Source organism: Silurus meridionalis, chromosome 5 (genome assembly GCF_014805685.1).
Source record: "Silurus meridionalis isolate SWU-2019-XX chromosome 5, ASM1480568v1, whole genome shotgun sequence".
NCBI classification, from domain to species: domain Eukaryota; kingdom Metazoa; phylum Chordata; class Actinopteri; order Siluriformes; family Siluridae; genus Silurus; species Silurus meridionalis.
The window spans coordinates 16541168-16558941 of record NC_060888.1 but is presented as its reverse complement, the minus strand read 5'-3'; the positions used below and the strand labels follow the sequence as shown (position 1 = coordinate 16558941).

Below are 17774 nucleotides of genomic sequence, written 5' to 3'. Positions count from 1 at the left end.
AGAGAGAGAGAGAGAGAGAGAGAAACTGTGGACATTCTATAAGAGACAACCAGCTACGAGTGTTGACCCTCACGCCTGGTACTTTAAGAGTTTCAAAAGATAGCTGATTCTCCATGAGAATCTCTCCAGGTTCCCTCGCTGTGTAAAAAAGAGGTGGTCCACATGTGTACTCATCTAAAACAGGCCACCGCATCTCCTCTACGTTGTTTACTTTAATAATTAGTCTTTTAATTTGCTGTGAAGCCCTGAGAGGTTAATTAACGTCAGCTTCCGAACGGTTCCACTCAGCGGATCCGTGGTGATCAGAGTAAGGCATCAAGACGTTTCTCGCCAGCAGCACTAGACAGGAGTGAGTGTCTTGAGCATGTGTGATGTGATGAAGTGTGTGTGTGTGTGTGTGTGTGTGTGTGTGTGTGTGTGTGAGAAAGAGAGAGATAATGCTTTTCCGCTACATTTAAAGTTACATAAAGTGATCTAGTGTAAAAAGAAAAAAAAAATGGAGAGAGAAGATAATGGAAAAGGTGTAAACATGCATGTCTGTGTGTGTGTGTGTGTGTGCACGAGTGTATCTGGGTTCACACATCATACCGACATGGATGATTTAGTGACGACTGCTTTGACTATCATGCCTCTTAACACACTCTGAGAAGTAATAAAGGTGGAAGCCGGGTGCCAAGGAGAGAATAATGTATAGAGTATGTAGGATGTGGATGGGAAGAGCTACAGTTCCAGTAATGGATACACATTTTATCAGTGCACTGTAATGAAATGCATAGCTATGACATCTACTTTATTTTTGAATGTGCATTAAAAATGTAAAAAAAAAAAAATCTCTCTCATCACGATGTCCAAAACAATTTTCTGCTTGGCTCACCCTGCATGGAGAGCGATTGAGGATGCCAAAGCTCGGCACTAACTGATCGTAATTGCGTTCCTGTAGGATCCGGGAGCGAGCAGGAGAGAGGGAGAGAAATGGGGAATGAGAGTGGGAGACGGAGAAGCATTGGGGAATTCATCCCCTGTTCTCTGAGTCTAATGTCTTCTATGCTGACTGTCATTAGGACCAGCATTAAGAACATTAATGTTGGAGTAAGCAAGAATAGGGAGGGGTTTTACTGTATGTGTGAAGAGGTAGACACAAAATACAATTAGACCAGTGGAGACAAATGAATAAGACAGTGGCGAATGTGGTGCACATTACGGAAGTGTCACTTTTATTCTTCTTTACTCCTTTCTTTTATTCACACTTTCCATCACCACTTTCACCAGCCTCATCTGGCAGCGAGCTGCCGTGAATTAAGAATGAGTGCGTTCCTGAGCAGAAAGATACCTTAACTCAATGCAAACTACGCATCACATCATGGAAAAGAAAATTTAACAAGATTTTTATAGCACAAATCTTTTTTTATGCACGGTTAATGCACCGCGTATTTCTGATTGACCGTTTTTATTATAAATATCAATAAATCAATACAAAAGAGGCCACATTCAAACATTCAACTCAACACACATTTATTGAGGTCATTTCTTTACTGATATTAAGTAAATGATTTCCAACGAAAAAAAAAGTTTTAATCACTAAACATTAGTTTTTCTGATGCACCAAGTTTCAATTCAAGCACCAAAATCCGCCATGAGGCACACATCCGGCAATTAAACTGTCCGTGTGGAAACACTATAATTACTTTCAATCCTTGAAACCCAAACCCATGTTGATTTGAGCATTAAAGACTTGAAAAATATTAATTTAAGGTACATTTAGAACAGATAAAAATGTGCGATTAAGTTGCGATTAATCACGAGTTGACTCATGATAATCAAATTAATATTTTTATTGATATATATATATATATATATATATATATATATATATATATATATATATATATATATATATATATATATATATGCCCACACACACACACTGGTCATCAGTATGGTATGTGCTTTTTGAGCATCTCATTCCACATTTCCCAATTTGCTCTTCTAATTTCCTCCACTCTTCTGGGAAGATGTTCCACAAGATTTTGTAGTATGTTTGTGGAGATTTGTGCTCATTCAGACGAAAGGGTGTTAGTATAGTCAGGTACTGATGTAGGTGATGTGAGGAGGCCTGGAGTGCACTCAGCATTCGAGTTCTTCCCAAAGGTGCACTGACCTACATTTACAGCCTAAATTTTAATATTTGTTCCCTGAAATTGTATTAATTTATTCCCAACAGTTTATTCTCTTCATTTCGTAGAGTTTCTCTTGGCTGCACCGCTTCAAGTACGTGTATGTGGATGCTAGATTTTTATGTCCAATGAGATTTCAGCCTCTATGTGCTGCCATATCAATCTAATCTGCTCAGGGCCTTCAAAGTCTGTTCTGCTGGTGGTTTTTTTTTACTATGGATTCCTTGAAAAATAGCTCTGTTTCATTAACCAATCAGATTTCATATTTCATATTCGCCTCACAGGGCCAGCTAGCTGGCCCAGAGTAGCGTCAGCATTTTTCCGTCCTCTGATTGGTTGGTCAGAGTTAGACTTTTTAATGCTTTTTTTATGCTTGGTCAGAGTTTGACTTTTTTATAAAATTGATTTGGTTTTGGACATATTTAAAAATAGATTTTGAACAAAAGCTAGACATCGGGAGGAGAGGTCAGCCAAACCCAAAGCTAGCTAGCTTGTCTCAGGGAAGGGTTTGTTCGCCACTTCCAGACCAGTGAATACGAGCGGTACCACTGGATTACAGCCTCTGAGGAGCGGTGCAAATTATGTGTCTGCATCTCTGGTGAGTAGGTTGTATTTTGATAAAATTTCAATGTTTTTGTCATGTTTTTAGACAAACATTGATTCTGAACTGTTTCAGATGATGTAGGTGGTACAGTTGGGGTTGTAGTGTAGAGGTTTGGAGTTAACTGGGTTTCTTGCTTTAGTAAAATGGTATTCACCCTCCATATGTGAAATGCCTCTCTCTCTGTAATGACACACGTTGTTATATTGCGTTTTTGTATAGTATTGATGGTTTCTATAATTCTGTAACGTGATAGTGGCGGTATTAAGAGGTGCATTAAATTATATTATATATTAGAGAGAGCGAGAGAGAGAGAGAGAGAGAGAGAGAGAGAGAGAAGAAAATCAGGTGGGACGATTTCTCATCTCTACCTGTCAGACTACTATGCTGTGTTTGAAAATGTGGACATTAACTCTTGCAGACATGAATCATTAGACCTATTCCCCGTGGTCCTTTCAGACATTTAGCGCTCGTTTCGGAGTCGCAGGGAATACAACGTCCTTTCATGCGATCATGTCTGGAGCAGATGATGGTCAAATTAACCAAGCCGTGTTGAAGAAGTGTCCCTGCGACGCTCTGACCGCTACTTGTCACTCTCGATTAGATCCCGTGCCAGTTACGGTTAGAGGGACACATACATCCTATAGATGATTCTGAACATCAGACGATTTGTAGGTCTGATAAATATCCAACATTTCTTTTGCAAAGTTTTTGAGGTTTCATTTAACCCCTGCCCTACAATTGTTTCATTTATATATTTTTATATATATATATATATATATATATATATATATATATATATATATATATATATACTTGAGTGCTCCCTGTCTCTCTCTCTCTCTCTCTCTCTCTCTCTCTTTCTTGCTCACTCATATGCTGTCTTCAATGTTTTGTATCTTTTTTTGTGACTGGAGTGGAGTGGTACACTCCTTGGCACTCACCCAGTATCTCTGTGCCTGGCTGTAAAGCTTTTTTTTTCTTTTTCTCCTTTTTCCCCCACAGTATTCTTCCCTGAACCAGCTGCTTGAATGTAGCCAGCATATTGCTGTACAGCTCTCTATAGCTATTTCAACAAGGAGTGCTATTCGAGAATAAATTGTCTGTCTCTGAATTAGCACTAATTAGCAGATTTTTGGGGCTCTACAGCATCATAATTGGGTATAGTATGTGTAGCTTCCAGCTGGCTGCTGGAAGACTGGTGGGGTGGGTGTGTACGGTGGCGCTGGATGGCAGGGTTTAGACGATAGGAGAGAGTTAATGGTGCGGTTTCGAGGCAGCGCAGATATAACGCTTTATCTTGGAGAACTGTTCTAGTGATTGAGCAGGAAGGAACCTTGCTAGGCCTTTTTTAGAGCTCGCATTGTGCGCTTGGTGAAATTAATCCCCGAAAATGAGAATAGTGAAAGAGACTGAAGTCAGAGAGAAAGAGAGAGAGAGAAAGAGAACAGGGAATGAAAGCGGCTCTTTCGCAACATGCAGCTGGATCATCAGCAGAACCTAATGAAGGTGGAGACGTCCCGCTGGTTTTTATTGCCTGTCACACACACATGGGAATGGCAATTAACACCCACCACCATCTACTTCTGTGTACACACGTGTGTCCATAAAAAAAAACAAAAAAAACATTGAATTTCTGAAAAAAACGGCACTTTGCAGACTAACACCTGGCTGCTCGCTAAATACAGGTGAATGTACAGGAAGGTCATTTTTGATATTATATATGTTTGTGCATGTGCTGCCTCACAACTTCAGGGTCCTGCACTCAGGTTACTCACTGTGCAAAGTTCCTTCAGATGTGCATGCATGTTTTCTCCCACCCACTAATTACATGCATGGATTGACTATAATAAATTGGTCCTTGGTATGTGTGTGTGTGTGTGTGTGTGTGTGTGTGTGTGTGTGTGTGTGTGTGTGTGTGTGTGTGTGTGTGTAATGGACCATTTAAGGTGCATTTGTGCCTGATGCTTAGTGCTCTTCAGGGAAGGATCCACAGTGAACTTGACCAGTTTAAAACGATTACTTGAAGATGAATCAGCATGTGCATTTTCTTCTTTTTTATGTTGTTTTTTTTATTCAGCCATTTAAGAGACTAGGAGCATGAAAAAGTGCCTGAAGAGAGACAAAAAAGCAATCAAAAGCAAGGAGAAGTACGTAAATAATATCCTTCAATAAAACATGGTGTCCCTGGTTTGCACATTTCACTGACAAGCTAATAGACACCACATGGACAAAAGTATTGTGACACCTGACTTTTGCAGCTGTATCTGGTTCTTTCGCAAACTGTTTCTAGGACGTCTTTGGATGTGACAGCAGAAATTTTTTTTCCTTTGCTTGACCTAGGAGTCCCGAAACCTACTCCAGCATGACAATGCCCCTGTGCACATCATGAGCTCCATGAAGATATGCTTTCCATGGGTTGGAGCAGAAGATCTCGAGTGGCCTGCTATAGAGCTCTGACCTCAACCCTACTGAACACCCCGGGCCTCATCACCCTAAATCACTTTTCTAACGCGCTTGTCTTTAAATGAGAGCAAATCTCCACACTCCAAAATCTAGTGAAAAATCTTCCCAGTAGAGTAGAGGATACTATAACAGCAACCTTATGGTCAGGTGCCCACAAACCTTTGTATTTGTAGGTACAATGAATTATTTACCTTCATTAGAGAGCCGAGTCGCATTAGCGTGAATGTCATTTCAGTTTGTTTCAGCAGCACAGAATAAATAAATAACTCACACATTAACCGGTTCACCTGAAGCTCGTATGCATTGTGTCTGCATTTTCTCTTTACCTGTATACAGTTTACATTTGGGTTCTCAGTGTTTAAACCACGGTCGCTGGTGAGTTAATAGAAAGCCCTGCATGGTATCCCTAACTCTTGGAAAGATGAAAGAGCTTGACATTTTGCAGTCATTTAGCTAAGACAGGATGATTAAAAACTTTTTTTCTCCCTCTGCTTCTACTCTAGCTACTTAAACGACTAGTATACAGCATACATAGTCCTCAACTGTCAGTCTGTAGAGATTAAGAGGAGAATTAGAAGCCACAAATAATCATTGTCTGCATCTTGTGTGTTCTGGTGCAAAACAGCGAGGAAGTCCATCAGTCCATCACTTTTTAGAAAGTCGCTGACAGAATGCAAATGTTTATTCTCATGGCTTCCTTTTTTTCGATTCTTAATTCCAAGTGAAGAACACGGAGCATATTGAAAAAAGAGAAGATCTCGAGTGTACGCCGAAATAATGCGCTGAGATCAGTGATGTCCAAGTTCGTTCCTCGCTAATTCCATCTGGCTAGCGACGGTCATGTGCTTGCTAGTCATGCCGGGCCAGTAGAGAAATAGGGAAAGTCTTTTAAAAGTTGGCACGTGAAGATTGAGTGCTTATATAAAGTAAATCCCCTTACTCTCTTTCTCTCTATCTCTCTCTCTCTCACACACACACACACATAATACTGATAAAAGCATCTATCCATTCCCACAGAGCATCGGCTAATGGCAGCACAGCACCGGAGCTGCCCCCAAGGGAGGAAGACAGAAAGAGAGTTAGAGAGAGAGAGTGAGAGAGGGAGGGATGGAAGAAGGGAGGGTTCCTTGCTTCCTCACACTCAGCTCTTAGCTGACAGAAGGAGTGCACGAGGAGACAAGCGTGCGTTCCAGATGCCGATGAAGCAGCGTGCGAGAGTGTGAGGGCGAAAAGCAGCGAGACAAAGACAGACACAGAGGGGGGACATGTGGCTCCCATCCTGTGCTCTTATAATGGACGGGTGAAACAAAGTTCCCATGGAGACAAGAGATGGTAAGAGACTTTGAGTGGCGGTAGAAGTTTGATCCGTGCGTCTTTAATTACACACCACGCTTGTTGTTCTCCGAAAGTCGGCATCAAACCCGGTTCGGAGTTAACGATGCATTCTGGGAAATTATCGATAGCGAACGTGTTGCGCGGAACGACCGGCTGGAAATCGTTTTGGTAAGGCTGCGTGATGAAGACGATGGTGGTTATTGGATGTGGGATGGTGGGATATGTAGTCCCTGATAAACAGCAGGGTATAAAACAGCGTGTTGTGCTCCAAGTCATCCCCACGCTCCTTGTGTTGTGTTTGCAGCTATTGATTCTAGGCTTAGACGATATTGATCCGAGCGTGCAATGTGTGCTATTGTGCTAGAATGCATTTCTCAGTAGAGGTCCAATTATGCCTGGAAAATGCGATGTAAACACAAAGCTTATTAAATTAGGGTTTTATTTTCGATATGCGTGCGTGTGGGCGCCGGAATAACAAACAAATCTTCACATATACAGGGAGGGGGAAAAAAAAATAATTAAAAAAATGCCCAGTCTTTGACATTGTAAATAAAGGCCATTGTGCATATTGATGGTTTGTAGTATGATTATTAATTTATTTATCACCAGCTGACGATGACTCACAGGCACATTAAGACTGGTGTAATTAGGAGATAAGCAGTGCCACGGCAGGTCACTCTAATGAGCCTCGCTGCTCTGTCTGTGCGAGTTTCCCCCCTCAGTCAGGTCCAATCACATGTAGTTAATCAGCAGACGGGGTTAGTTACCACTAGGTTAATGACACACATTAATATGTTGCTAATATACCCCGGGTCATGCGGTAATTAAAAATCTCATTTTCAACTCAGAGCTCAGAAGGCGCTGACTCTCCTTCATCTTAACCGTATATCATGTACTGCAGGGGTCGGGAAGGGGGAAAAGGGGGGTGGTTTTTTCTGTTATTTGTTTTGTAATCTCTGAGGTTACTTTAATTACTGCATTGCTGACGACCAGCTTCGCGTGTTTGTGTGTCTGTGTGTGAGAGCAGCGTATCAGGGTGTTGCATCAGGTGTACATCACTAAACAAACATCTGTGCACAGGGAGCAGGATCTCTCCTCAGGGTCAGCTGATGCAAAGTGCTGCTGCATTTAAATCATGATATGAGTTTTACCTATAGTGTGTGTGTGTGTGTGTGTGTGTGTGTTTAGAGCATAGACTGAACTGCATTTTTGAACCTGATACCATTTGTGTTCCCACTGAGTGTGATTTTAACACATATCTATGTACTGAGAGAAAGCATGTATTACACCTACGACGATAACCTGAACCTTTTGCTGAATGAATGTCAAAAATGTTTCAATATACATAACTGTTACCCTTTAAGAAGAAAGTGGTAGCTTGGTGGATAAGATGTCTAATCCAAGTACCATCATCCTGCCTAGAAGCCCCTGACCAAAGCCTGAGCAACCTTTAACCCTCAACTGCTCAGTTGTGTAAGGGGCTCTGGATGAGGGCATCTTCCAAATGCTACAAATGTAAAAAAAAAAAAAAAAACGCTCTTTATATAAATAATCCGATTTATTCAAGGGTTGGGATGCACATGTAACCAGACCACCACAATGCTGACGATGCTTAACCACAAAATACTTTTAACTGTATACTGTGTGAAAGCGATCGGAAAAAGAAACACATTTTGAGTAAATGCTTATTGACTGCCCCAAAAGCCACCATTAAGTTTTAGTAAATGGGTCTTCTATCTCTCTATCTTCCTCTCTCTCTCTCTCTCTCTCTCTCTCTCTCTCTCTCTCTCTCTCTCTCTTTATCTCTATCTCTATCTCTCTGTCTGGAATTGCCTCAATAAAAAAAAAAACCCAACCTGAACCCAAGCTAGGTTTTTATTTATTAGTTATTACATTTTGGTATATATTTTTAATTGTATTAAATAACCAGAGCGTGTCTATTCTTCCCACAGTCCTAAACTAAGACAGACCAACTCAAAGCTTTCCTCAGCCCACTCTCCTCATCTGGCTTATTACCTCAGAATATTATATTACCGAGATCCGAGTCCTTAATTCAGCCGTGCACTGCAACCGCGTCCAAACACTTTACAGCCATCACTTCAGTTTAGTAATCCTGTATCCATGGATTATCATCATTAGCTGAGTAGATAAAAAAAACAACAATATTTAAAGAGCCTGGTGAGAAATGAAAAAGAAGGATGATGAGGGAGGGAAAAGAAAACAGAGGAGAAAAACACGGACGTAGAAAAGGTAAACAAGCAGCGTTTTTAAGGAGAGGCTGAGCGAAATCGTCACACCGGAACATTCTTAAACCGAGAAAAAAAGGAGCTTTGTTTCCTCACTTTGATTTTCAAATTGACAGAACAGGGTTCTAGAGACATGAGCACGTACAGACGAAGAGACCTAGCGAAGGAGACAGAGGAAGGAATCTGACAATGTGGGTTTTTTTGGGGGGGTTTTTTGCAATCATAAAAATAGAGTTGCATGCCAGAGACATGAAAAAAAAAGAGCTTGGATGCAATTAGCAATTCAGATACACAATAGATTCTCATGAGTGGCTGACATAAGCAAACATTTCAAGGGCCAGGGGAGAAGTGAGGCGAGAAACGGTGCAGGAAGAGGGCTCAGTGAGAGCGGAGTCAGCAGTCTGAGCCGGAGCACGGTTTATTCAGCAGCAGTGTGGCGCTGTAGCTGTGATATCATGATCTGTCAGAGCTACTTTGACTGCCTCTTAGCATGATAGTGAATAGAGTTAGGAGACATTCAAAGCTTTCAGTTTGGCTCACACCTTCTGTTCTCTGTACAAGATGAATATAGCGTGTGACCGAAGTGAGCTTACACTCTACTTTGACACGCTCTGAGATACAAGGAAAGAGGACACGCCACACAAAACGCGCTCACACGCATATAACAGAAAGAAAAAATCTGTTATTCCAAGCACCACTGACTTTAACATGAAGGCGGATGATGATATCCTGACGAGTTTGCTATCCCTAAAGGCACATGCGGCACGTTACCTCCCCCCCTTCCCTCTCAGTGCAATTATAGTGTGTTTACAAACACCACCATGAAGACCTTAGAGCTATTCAGATAAGCCCATGACAAAGTTCTGTGTTTGGTTTTGTGAAAATATCCACCGAAGCACCATTCAATCTGATGGACCAGGAAAGTCAGAGAGCAATCAAGAAAGCGTGTTTTATCATGGTCACTACCACCACCATGCTTCACTGTGGCTTATTCTCTTCAACTAAAATATGCTTTTATTGTGGTAGAAATACACCATGAGACCAAACCTTGTTTTTTGGTGTACACATTTCAGACATGTTTCTCTTTACTGGTAATTGAAGCTATAAACACTCTGAGACAAGTCAGGAACACTGCTGCTTTCTTGCTGTCGGTTCTTGTCACGTATGATACAGAAAAAAGAAAAGAAATGCATAGAAACATTCACATTTTGCATACACCAGCACATTTCTTATGTAGGAGTCTATGGTTTTTTTTACTACACTGTACTACACTTTGATGACTAGTTGGTTCTGTGTGTGCTGTGATTTAATGCACCAGAATTTACTATTTACTCTCAGGTGTTTAAACAAATCAAGTTGCAAAAAAAAATAAAAATAAAATGCATTTGTGTTGTCATAACAAAGAACAATGGGAAATTTTACAGTTGGAGGGCACATCTGGCTGGTGCATTAAAATGCTTTATTAAAAACTCTTTTACAACAGTGTTTAAAAAGTAAACACTTCGTTGCTGATCTGTGATGCAGCATATCCAGCCTTGAGAAAAGACTGTAAACCGTTGCCAACCAATTGTGTGTGTGTGTGTGTGTGTGTGTGTGTGTGTGTGTGTGTGTGTGTGTGTGTACAATCCCACAGTGTGAGAGAGATAAAGAGTGAATTTGTAAGGCTTTAAGACCGCCAAGTTTTACACTGGATTTGTATCTCCCACTGATGCTATTCATTTATTTCCATTCTATTCAATCAAAGATCCACGTCGATCCCTTAACTAACAATCCCCCTCAGTAACTTATATGCAGTTTACGTGGTTCTACAATGAAAGCAGTATCTGCTCTTCTGACTGAGTCACCACCATGGGCTACAGATACAGAGAAGGTCACTGTAAAAGTTCATCAACTTTGAAGAAGAACTTTACATCAGTGTGAACATGAAATGGCTCAATGAAAAAAGGAAACAATTCGCAGTATTGCTCGTTTCAGCTCAGTTGAAATGGTGCATTTATTTACTTCTTTAGTAAGCATAGATTTCTCTCAAGATCTAAATGTAGAACAAAATGGCAAAAACAAAGTCTTAACAGCGTCTCAATGGCAAAGCAATTAGCAAGAACGAAACAAATAATGTAGATTTCCCAGCTTTACCAGTCCTGGTTCTATACATGAGCTTGTGGCAGATACTCAATTAAAGCTTTTAAGAAAAAAAAACAAGAAACGAAACAACCACAAGAACTTTTTTGGTGGGAGAATTTATACATCGAGACGTGTTCGTTTCCTGTGTGGTAATTTCACATCAAATTTTGTAATCATCATGATTTTACTTTTGTGCCCAATAAATTTATATAAGTGAATTTCTCTACAGCTTTTCCCAAATCAGTTTGCTGTAGCGATTAGAGTAGAACAGGTGGCCTCAGGAGCGCATTTGATTTATTCCTGCTTATTTTCAGAGCGAATGCTTTGTTGTTAAGACTGATAAAAGCTTCACATTTCTGTCATTTTGTCCTTGGCTCATTGTTTCGCAACGAAGAAGTGTATGTTTGGCTCTTCAGTTACAAATACTGCTTCTTCTTGACCTGTGTCCTCCTGTTGCACAAGACTTTGCCTCAAAGTCTTTTGAAGAAATAAAAAGGATCTTTGTAGACGTGTGCTTGTCTTAAAGGATGTCTTTGAGGATTCAAAGCAAATCTGCATTTCTTATATTTCTGCAGTTCTTCTATGGGGGAAAAAAAAAGTTCATGTGTCCATTTTGTAGCAGTACACATCCTATTTTACATTTAGTCTCCATTTGCTGTTATAATAACCTCCACTCTTCTGGGAAGATGTTCTAGTGTGCTTGTGGAGATTTTGGTCATTCAGCCACTCCAAACCATACTATATATTTATGCAGCTGACTTTGTACACAGGGGCAGTGTCATGCCGGATCAGGTTTGGGTCACCTAGTAAAGGGGAAACATTTAATTATACAATTGTGTGAATCAGTTTAAGGAAGAACCACAACTGGCTGGAAAAGTCAGGTGGCCTAATACTTTTGAACATGCAGCACTTGCAGTACAGTTTTTTTGTTTTGTTTTATTTTCTTCTTTACAAAACTTTCTTTGCTAGGATTCTTTTAAAGGCATTCTCCGCAGCCTGATGTTTTTCCGTTCAATTGCTGAAAAGAATTCCTCTGAGCACGTATGGCATCGCATTACGTTTGCATATGTTCGCATTTCCTTTTCTCTTTGTTTTCCCCTATAAAACCTGACGAGCCACAGTAGCACCCCTGTGCCTTGAAACCCAGATAAATAGATTTGATTTTTTGACTTTTTTTTTCCCTCAAGCTGCTCTTATGCCGAGTTGTTCTGAGAGGATTATAGTGGAGCCGTGAGCTAGAGGGGTCGAATGTTCCGAGGAAGGGAAGTTAAATATCAAAGCAATCGTTCGGGAAATAATATGTAAATGATCTGGTGAAAAACAAAGTCTGTTCAAGCAAATAAATGGCAACATTTTTAATGAACGCGAACAGTTGATGTATGCGCAAGTCTCACCCGTGTCTGCTTATAGAATACTGCTTATTCTTTATCGCTCTATTTTCTCTCACATATATTTCTATAAAATAGATGCCGAGTGTACAGTCTGACTGTACTAGTGGGAACCACACTAACCCATGGGGACTCAAAGCCCAAATTCCGTCTGCGTATGCACTCAGATGCAGTCAAGTGTACATGAAGCTGGAGGTTCGCTGTCCAGTGCTGTAGTATACAGTGATTTGGGATGTGAGATACAGGCAGGTCTGACACGAATGCAGTGATACAGTGAGATATTTGCAGTGCTATATGAATCACTGTGACATACTCAAGTCTAGGAATGATGTGTGATACCCAAGGAAACACTGAGCTCTGTGCAGGAGTGACAGTGATGTAGTGATACAGTGATGTAGTGATGCGGGGATGCAGTCAGATCTTTCTCGTTCTGCTGGCAATACAGTGGTGCAAAGAGACATTGGCACCTCTTTAAATGATGTAGTGATACAGTGATGAAGGGACACAGTGATATATTGAGCCTTTTCTAGGTCTGGCTGATACAGTGAGACACGTATAAGTCTGACAGGAAACGCATTAAGACTTTCGCAAAGCGATACAACGACTTTTTCTTTTTTTTCCTTCGTTTCTCTCATATTCCCTGGCAAGTGTTTAGCCACTGGAAGCACATTCGTTTTCAGTTGTCTCAGGTGACTTGTTTCTTCACTTTAATCATTCTGATCCACTGCTGGTTTGTTGTAGTAGAACTCAAGGTAGCCACAGATTTTACTGGAGAAAGACGAGGAAAGAGGAACGAAAGAGTGCGACTTAGAGAAAGGGAGGGAGAATTAGGGGAAGAGATGATAAATTGCACTCATTAAGGTAGTAATTTGTCACTTTCCGTGTGACTGGGCTCCAGCTGTCACTCCTTGTGCTTTTTGGCCTCTTTGGCTCTCCATCTCCTCACTGGACAGATGGGCGGAGAGAAAGAGCGTTGTGGCCTTGCCACAGGATGTGTGCGGTGTGGTGTTTGTGTGTAAAATAGGGACTAAACACCCCATAATAGAAATTCGAACCTCAGTATCTTAGAGCCATGCACAGCCACTGCTATAATGATAGCAGTCCTGATTCTTTGGTCATGAGTGAAATTAAGCGTTGATCCTGTAGTTTGACAACGTGGCCAAAAAGGCTGCCGAATCGAAGTGGGCTAAAATAGTATTCATCCAAAGTAATGGAAAGACGAGTCTTCATGGCCAGCTTGTGGTCACTGTGTGGCTGGCAACCCCATTTAGCTACGATTTTCCAATCAGAAGCGTGAAACTCTTCAGAGCTCGATTGCATTCGTCACAGCGTCATGGCAGAGATTCCACGGCATCACATCTATCTGGAGAGACATCCAAGGTCATATCCACATCAGAGCATTCAATAACCGGAGCAAGCCTTTTCTTGATGAAGAGATTGGAGAGAGGAAAGGACAAAAAAGAGGGGGGGGTGTATCATCTAGAGGACCATGTGTCCCCCTCCCAACCTTTTGCTCTAATAACACAAAGCAATTTACACTGACCTTTATAGAAATGTACCAAAAAGTAAATTACAATAGTTAAGAAATGCCCCTGAGCCTAATTGCAAAGGAGATTAAGTTTCCCATAATTGCTTTTGGCCATCTAATGCAATTTTTCTGGATTTTTTTTTTTTTTTTTTTGTGATTAAGGTGATTTAAAAAATTAACCCTCATTCAGTACACACACACACACACACACACACACACACACACACACGATACAGTGCGCATACTGTACACATACGTCCACATGCACTACTTTATCAGTGTCTCTCGTAGGGATATTTATTTTCGTTTGCTGATATTAACAGTGAAATGTGTTCATATTAATCAGTGTCAGTGGCTGTCATGCGCAGCGAATGTTATGTTAAGATATTATGGTGTTTAAACAGTATCACCTAGAGAGCAAGAGAGCAGCCGACCTGAGCACGAAGAGGAGTATCAGTGTGCTCGGTCATTAAAAATGTCTCGTCCCTCGTGTGCAGACCCTGAAAACATGCATGTCTCAGTGCTCAGCGTTTTCAGAACCGAAGTGCTCTCACGTGTGCTTGCAAATACCCGTATACATGCAGTAAGACGTTTCATCGGGTTATTTGTAGGACGATACTGTGCTTATGATTGCCTTAATTAAGATCCATGCATTTTATCATACAGTCAGTTTCCCATCCAGTTCTGGCATGGTTCTGTGTGATATCACATTTGAGATATTTCCCCAAATAAGTCCAGAACACAGATATAGCTAGAAACAAATACACTGCTCAGGATGGCTCGACTATGGACCTGTTAGGAATGAAATTGTTTTGGGCAGCTTTGACTTTATTGATTTAATTACAAGGCATCGTTGAGTAGTTAACAAGCCCGCATGTTATCTAGCACCAGACACGCCATTCATATTCACCTATTCTTTCTCTCTACTGTGCTAATACAAATGAAGTCGTTTAGTCCCGTGCTACATGATAAATGAGTGTGGGCTCCTGAATTTCCATGCTTCCAAAAGAGCAAGGAATCCTACTGTCTGAAAGTCTGTTACTTTTTGAATCGGAATCAGGAGGAGTGAAAAATAATAAATCACACTTTTCGCCCCACCGCTTTAAGACCTGCAGTGCCTGCTGTCATGCCAAAAGGTGTCTGCATGGCAAAAAAGAACACCTCTGTTATGCTTTCCATTATCTGCTAAAAAAAAAAAATATTATTATAGAGACATGTTTTTTTCATGTTTTATAGCTATATAAATATGTAAACTATTTGTTTTTACAAGACAGTTCAAGATATTCAGGGTCTGTGTAGGTTGCATTCATTTTTTTTTTTCTATTTTTTTATTGTTTCTGAGCACACACACACACACACACACACACACACACACACACACACACACACACATACACACAAATAAAAAAAGTTTATCTTTTTTTTTTTTTTTTGCTTGTTTTAATCAAACGGACTGTAGCAATCGAAATGTCTCAATACAAAATGGGATCAATAAACCTAAAGTAAAGTGCACACTATTCCCAATCTAACAAACCTTAACCTGAATTCCTGGAGCAAAGCCAAAATCAACAATAAAACCACTGTTGGATTATTTGTTGTTGATCAGTTATTTTTCTTCAAAGTTGTTCAAGAGAAGAACAAAACCAAATTACTCAAAGTCAAAAAATAAGATGGCGAGAAACTGGAAATGAGGCATTTATGATGTTTTATATATGTATATATTTTACACTTTAAGCTAAGAATTATTTCTAAAGCTAGTAATTTTATTATTTGCTTTTCATTTTTGAATGCAGCAATGTACACTGACAAACTGCCCCAACCCCCATGCCCCCTTAAAAAAAAAAAAAAAAAAACCCACACATTTTCTGTTATTGTTGTAGTTCAGTGCTATTTCTAGGTCCTTGTAAGCGCTTTGTAGAAAAGGTCAGATTTTCGTCATGCATAATCTCTGCTATTGCAGCGTGTGTTTAGGTGACACCCTGATGGATTTGATCTAAGTTGGATCATAAGGTTTTGCATAAACATGTGGAGTCGATGCCAGCTCGAGTACACTGTCATTACAGCATATATATATAAAAGAAGGGAAACTAAGAAAATGTAAATATTTTTAAATTTTTTTACATTTTATATATATATATATATATATATATATATATATATATATATATATATATATATATATATATATATACAGTACAGACCAAAAGTTTGGACACACCTTCTCATTCAAAGAGTTTTCTTTATTTTCATGACTATGAAAATTGTAGATTCATACTGAAGGCATCAAAACTATAAATTAACACATGTGGAATTATATATGGAATTATATACATAACAAAAAATTGTGAAACAACTGAAAAATGTCATATTCTAGGTTCTTCAAAGTAGCCACCTTTTGCTTTGATTACTGCTTTGCACACTCTTGGCATTCTCTTGATGAGCTTCAAGAGGTAGTCACCTGAAATGGTCTTCCAACAGTCTTGAAGGAGTTCCCCGAGAGATGCTTGGCACTTGTTGGCCCTTTTGCCTTCACTCTGTGGTCCAGCTCACCCCTAAACCATCTCGATTGGGTTCAGGTCTGGTGACTGTGGAGGCCAGGTCATCTGGCGCAGCACCCCATCACTCTCCTTCTTGGTCAAATAGCCCTTGATGCCTTCAGTGTGACTCTACAATTTTCATAGTCATGAAAATAAAGAAAACTCTTTGAATGAGAAGGTGTGTCCAAACTTTTGGTCTGTACTGTATATATTTTTTTTCAGACTGTTATTTACAATACAAATATTTTAATTTGTCATTTCGAGATTTTAAGATTTTTTTAAATAATGATGGTATTAAGAGCATGGAATTAGTAGGAACATGGGTGTGGTGCATAATGACGCCTTCTCTTATACGCTAATGATTTAAGCTCTTACCTCAGGGTGGAGTTATATAGTAGATGGGCAGTGTTAATTCTGCATTGTTGGACTGAGGAAATGTTTAATGTTTAATCGAATGTGACTTCAATTAAAACTGTGTAAATGAATTGGGTTTTATCGCTTTTTATAAAATTGGAATAGATTTTATGTACATCATTGTTTCGGCTGTTTGCCTGTTGCTGAAACAGTAACCATGGCAACGGGAAAAAGAAAGAAAGAAAGAAAGAAAGAAAGAAAGAAAGAAAGAAAGAAAGAAATTTGTCAGCGAAAGTATATATCGTCAGCAGTATGTTGTGATCAAACAGGGAAGCTTTGTATCTGGTCAGTGTAAAATCTCTGTATTCTGGGGATCTAAAAACATGATGTTCTGCAAACAGAGGAGATTTTCAGAGATTTTCCTCCTGTTCTAGCATGAGGTTTATTATGTGCTTGTATTCTAGCCCTTATGTTAGACTTCAACTCGAGCATCTTTCTTATGTAATAAGGTTTTTTTTCCCTGCTATAATTTTTTTGTAAATGAATAATATGTTGAGTTATTTGTAATGAATTCCTCTATAAAGCCCTTTTTCTCTACTGGCAATTACTGAACTAAGAAATAATAATAATTCAGGTATCTATCCTATTTAAAGAGGACATATTTAAAAATTCCACTCTGAAATCTCTCTCTCTCTCTCTCTCTCTCTCTCTCTCTCTCGCTCACTCTCACACTCTACCTCTTATTGAATTGACTCTCCGAATTCCCATATGTTCCAGGATTGAGTTACTTAGATCTCAGTAATCGCACGCTGGCTGTAAACATAGAGTGCTCTCCTTCTTTTCTCATCTTTCGTTATCTAACAGGACGCAGAGCTGCATCCCTGGGGTCTGCTTAGCATCGCATATACTTCCTTACACGGCAGAAATTCACTATATGCATTAACCTGGAGGCATCTGAGGTCAAAGTACGTCTTAAGTAGGTGGTGGGGGGGTGGGGAGGTTTCTTCCTTCTGCCATCTCAGGG

The 17774-nt window shown here is 39.9% G+C and overlaps 1 protein-coding gene across 7 annotated transcripts in view; it reads left to right on the top strand.

Moving 5' to 3' along the window:
• The window catches only part of tenm2a (teneurin transmembrane protein 2a), a 290186-nt gene that overhangs the window by 186553 nt on the left and 85859 nt on the right, over window positions 1-17774 (top strand). The window contains exon 1 of one of the 7 annotated variants that reach the window (XM_046849492.1): window positions 6439-6573. The exons of the other annotated variants lie outside the window; for them this stretch is intronic. Coding sequence (XP_046705448.1) covers window positions 6558-6573 — 16 coding nt within the window. The 5' untranslated portion in view covers window positions 6439-6557. Of the gene's footprint in view, window positions 1-6438; window positions 6574-17774 lie in introns of those variants that run through there. 7 annotated transcript variants of the gene reach the window in all.